The following is a 5,027-nucleotide window of genomic DNA, read 5'->3' as shown; positions in this document are numbered from 1 at the left end:
GCTTCGTCGCCGTCGGGTGGGTACTTTGTGTTGTTGGGCGCACCGTTTGACGATGTGTACCTCGAAGTGGGAGGGTGGTTGGCGAAGCGCGGTGGCGGTTGTTTTGTGAGGGGAACTCTACTTCGAATTTGGGCCCGTGTACTGAACCTAGGAGACCTTGTGTGAGTGTGGAATGTTTTGAGATTTACTGTGGAAGAGAGGAAGCAAGAGAGTAGTGGAGGTGGGAGAGATGGAAATGATGGAACCGTCTGTAATCTTCGACGGTCTGAGTTTAGCATCAACATTCGTGCCGCCTGGCTTTGATTTTTGTTCTCCATAGCATCTTAATAGACGTGTGAGGCACGGAACACCAGGCTCTACAGGCACCGACGTTGGAATTATAGAGGCACTGGTATCAACTTTGTGGATGCACAAATGTGTGGTGGCAGGGGCATGCATCCGAAGACTTACTCAGAGAGTCACGGTTGTGAAGTCTTTAGAGTTACGCGCATGTGTCACCACGGGCACGTGAGAGTGATGCGTCGGGAAGTTTGGTAGCAGAGGCATCGGTGCGAATAGTACTCAGAGAGTATCGGTTGTGGGTCCACATGTGTGAAGTCTGTGTAGCATTGGTCGTGTGGTAGTAGCAGCGTGCGTCGGGAAAGGTGCGAGCAATTCAACATAGTACGTGCTTAGTATCTGAACGAAGTGCACACTATCCAAGTGTGCCAGTGCAGTGTGTGCTTACATGGTTTATGCAAAAACATTTGTTAAGTGCTTAATCGGACGATTTGACGGTTGCTTCTTCCCGACAACCGCGAGCACTGGCACTCGGCGGTTGCCTCGACGCACAGCAACGGCGAGCGCATGTCTTCCGCCCTCACTACCACGACGAGGCCGCGTCCAACCGCCTCCTCCACGACCCAAACCTTGCCACAAAAGGGCAACCGCGCTTCCATAGCCGCTCAATTCCGAAAACACTATTGCCGCTCCATCTCAACTAGCAACTCCTCACAATCTCTGTGTCAAGGCCGCCATCGCTGGAGGAGCGTAATGGCGGAGGAACCATCTGCCAAGCGTCCCCGTGGTGAGACGTCCGACCAGAGCACCGAGGTCGACGGCGTTCAGGTCCCCGGTCAGAAGCACGACTACAAAAGGCACCTCAAGGAGGTTGACATCCACGGCAAGGAAAAGCTGGATGTCGTATGCACCAGCAATCCTGACGAAGCCGACAAGATGATCAGAAGGATCCTGAAGAGGGTCTGCGGCTTGTACCCTCAGTACATTGGCGTTGATGTCGAGTATACCAGGGAAGACGAACCTCCGCAGAGGGCAGCGGTTCTGCAGTTATGCGTGGAGGAACTCTGTCTGGTATACCACATCACCGCGGCAACAAAATGGTGAACCATCCTACAGTTTCAACCTCTCCATGCTTCTGTTTAATTAGCTTTTCACCCTAAAATTTGATTAAATTGGTTTATTGACTTGATGTATCAGTGAAGTTTCTGAAGTAGATGCAGCAGAATAGATTTTGAACTTGACTCACCAGATCAGTTTATGTATTCATAAATTAATCTAGTGTAATTTCTATATTTGATGTTCTAGTGTAGTCCAGTTTCTTGAATTGATGTGTTAACGTGGCTAAGAAGTACATAGGTCATTGATTCAAGTGTAAATACCAAAAATAAAAATAACATGTTGTGCTTGTATTTTATTTCTGAACTCTGCATAGCAGTTTCTGAAAAAAATTCGTCCATGAATTATACGTACTATATAAGCATGTAGTTCATGGATACTTGATGGATCCACCTTAAATGTGTCATCCCCCTTGTAGGCCCAAGAGCCTGCACCCGTTCCTGAAGGAGGACAGGTTCTACACCTTTGCCGGCTTCAGTATTGAAGGTGACAAAGAGATGCTAAGAAGATCTGGTTTGGAGATCAACCCCGACAAGTACATCGACATCCAACGCAAATGGAGAGTTCCGTTCAAGGGAAGAAAGAGGTACCACTCTTTGGCTGATGTTGCAGGCAACGTGATCCACCCATTCTACAAACAGATGAAGGATAAGATTGACAAGGTTGAAGACCATAAACTATGGGGGATCAGCCCACTGCCAAATTACCTCATCGAGTATGCAGAGATAGATGCGTACGCCACCTATGAGTCTTGGAAGGGAATTGAAAACATCAGAGAAGGTCTGGAGAGTGCAAAAGAGGCAGAGAAGAATTATGACGATCCTTACTACGGCTACTAGTGATGACAAAAACATAGAAAACTGGTTGTGGAGTTGCTTGTTTTCTGCTTGTCCTTTCTATTGTTTCAGGTCCGTAGTTTACTTCTGTTAGAACGAAGCAGTTTCTAATGTCATCTGTATCAGGTTAAACAAGTTTGCTTATGTCAAGTTTGTAGTTTGTTTATGTGATTGAACAAGTTATTTAGCTTGCTAAGTACTATGTTTATTCAGCAATCATGTGATTTTGAAGTAGTAATGTTGCTTTTTACTCTAAAAACAACAAAATACAAAGTAGTCTTTTTACGCTAAGTACAATTTAGTTGTGCACACAAGCGCGACTTCTTGAGGAGTGGCAGGAGTGGCATGGGTCGGAATACGTAGTTAGAGAGGCACAGGTTTGCAGTCTCTAGAGCCACAAGCGTGTGTTACTACAGGGGCCGGAGGCACGGAATTGAAGTCTCTACAGAAATGAAGGCATCACAACCATCCAGAGGCACATCGACGGAGTAGCAGAGGTGAGCTCCGAATACATAGTTACAGGGTCACGGTTTGGAAGTGTGCAGAGCCAAGGTTGTGCGACACCATGGGGCATGTAAGAGTCATGGCAAGTGTCATGTGAGAGAGGCACCTGGATGAGGTACGCAAGGCACGGGATTGCGACTTCTCGATGCACGGGTATCAACGTTGCGGATGCACAATAGTGTGGTGGCAAAGGCATGTGTCGGAATGCTCGGTTAGAGATGCACTGTTGTGACGTTTGTGAAGAGACACGGGTGTGGTACCGCGACCATGTAAGAGTCGCGGGGCGTGACACGTTAGGCACGTGGATGCAGGCATGAAAGGCATGGAGGTGAAGACTCAAGAGGCATGGAAGTGGGGTTTCTGTTGTTGCGAACAACTATCAATCCTGTGGATGTTCAAAAGTGTGGTACTAGAGGCATGCTTCCGAATACGCAGTTAGGGAGTCACGGTTGTGAAGCCTCTAGAGAGTCACGCATGTCTGGCATCACGGGCATGGAGTGGTGTGGGGCTTTGAGAGGCATCACTGGCCCTCAACCCTCTGGATGCATGGTGGTGTGGTAGGAGAGGCTTGCTTGGTAATACTAAGGTAGGGAGGCACCATTGTGGATGCACAGGTGTGAGGTCTCTAACGGCGCGAGTGGGTGGCACCACATGCATTTGTTTGAATACTCATTTAGAGAGTCACGTTTGTACTCACGCCAGATGCATGTTGTAGGTTGGTGGCATTCGGCAGCACACGGTTGCAGAGAGGGGGAATGTTTGTGAAACATCAAAGTCACCGGCGGTCACGCGTGAGTAGTATGTAGAGTCACGGCGCGTCGACGTGACGCACGTATGTCTAGGGACGGACTTGGAGCTTTATGGGGCATGGTCATCAACCACCTGGATTGATAGTTGTGAAGTGTCTAGGGGCACCGGCTTGTGTTCGAATGCTTGGTTACTGAAGAATCAAGGAACTACATTAATAAAAAGAGTCTGTTGCTTCATTATCACAGTATAATGTGCGGTTAAACCGTTTTCTGATGTTTCGATGGAGCTAGGCTCGTTCGCTTATCAACAACTTTTTATTCCGTGATGTCGTCGTAGATCTTTCTAATCTCATCGCCCATTTCGCTGGGTTCGATTGTATTCCGATCGCTAAATATTAGCCTGCACAGTTGTTGTGCTTTCCATTGTTCCGTGCCATCCTATAAAAAGTTCAGTGAAAAAAAGGAGAAAAACACATCAGTATTAGGTCATGCAGTTGTATGATATCTAGCAGATTTATTGTGAGTTTTAAGCGAAAACTTACGTCGAAATTATCTATCTCTTCGATGAAGTGGTTGCCATCAAAGAGATGCGCAAACCTTAGAACAGCAAACGGGGTTTCACCTTTGTTCACCTTTGGAACGCCCTGTAAAAATTTGAATTTCCCATCTAGTCTTTTCCTTTTCGAATTTTTCACCCAGTAATATTTCGTATACTTCTTTAAACCTGGGCACCTGGGAATTGCATTTTGTTTTTGTTTTAGAGAGACATGTAGTGTAATTTGTAAAACTGAAAGATGGCGTTATTTACAATTCTTACCAGTTTGTCTTTATGGTTGTGGTATTTGTTATGCTCCTTTTCTTTGTTGGCTTCGTTGATTTCCATGGTAGCAATCTGCTTAATTAGTTTGCCATCATGCACGTGTCGGTCACGTTGATTTTTCAGGTATTCTTGCCTCTTCAATTCTTCAAGAGAGGTTTCTTCAGGTTCGATGATTTGAAGCTTCCTTCTATATCTGTTGAGCACGAATAGTGTGTATCGGTCTTCCTTTTCAAATGGCATGAATACCTGTGGTACAAAAGTTTTATTGCTAGAGGAGAGTTTAGAATATAGTATTCTGTTTGAAATGCTTATTTTTATTTTGTTGTATGGAAAACGCTATTACCATTTTTGCTGTTTTGAGCTTCTCTGATTGACATTTCTTAAGTAACAAAGGAACCAAGATATCCTTTTCTCGTGTGAAATCATCTCTGAAGTTCTTCATAGATTTTCTTTTATCCTTTAAACCCAGAATATGCTGCAGGCAAAAAATAAAAAACGATAAAAACGAGTTAGAAAAAATAGATCGGTACCAAGAGATTAAACAATAGTTGCAAAAAGATGAGTTTATATGATCACTGTGATTATTTTTTTGAAATTTACCTCTGCAAAGCTTGGGCCTAATAATAGTCTATGTCTTTTGTGTATAGTTTGGTTGCTGCTTTCCCATGCTTCTGCTAACTCATCGAGCACCTTCTTTTCCATTCCTTGACGTTTTTTCTTGTT

At 45.1% G+C, this 5,027-nt stretch overlaps 1 protein-coding gene across 1 annotated transcript; it reads left to right on the top strand.

Moving 5' to 3' along the window:
* Positions 1-1,032: 1,032 nt before the first annotated feature.
* LOC141026090 (uncharacterized) lies at positions 1,033-2,234 on the top strand. The gene is made up of 2 exons (XM_073502054.1): positions 1,033-1,280; positions 1,814-2,234. The coding sequence occupies exons 1-2, from the start codon at positions 1,033-1,035 to the stop codon at positions 2,232-2,234; spliced, it is 669 nt and encodes a 222-aa protein (XP_073358155.1).
* The last annotated feature ends 2,793 nt before the right edge of the window (positions 2,235-5,027 follow it).

Source organism: Aegilops tauschii, chromosome 6 (assembly GCF_002575655.3).
Source record: "Aegilops tauschii subsp. strangulata cultivar AL8/78 chromosome 6, Aet v6.0, whole genome shotgun sequence".
In the NCBI taxonomy this organism is placed as follows: Eukaryota; Viridiplantae; Streptophyta; class Magnoliopsida; order Poales; family Poaceae; genus Aegilops; species Aegilops tauschii.
Note: the sequence above shows the minus strand (reverse complement) of the source record. Positions and strands in the feature narration are given on the sequence as shown.

What these genes read in the sequence shown, in the direction of transcription:
- LOC141026090 (XM_073502054.1), top strand. Translation starts at nt 1,033, where the DNA reads ATGGCGGAGGAACCATCTGCCAAGCGTCCCCGTGGTGAGACGTCCGAC. An exon ending in TACATTGGCGTTGATGTCGA is followed by an intron (nt 1,281 to 1,813) that starts GTATACCAGGGA and finishes TCCCCCTTGTAG; the next exon opens with GCCCAAGAGCCTGCACCCGT.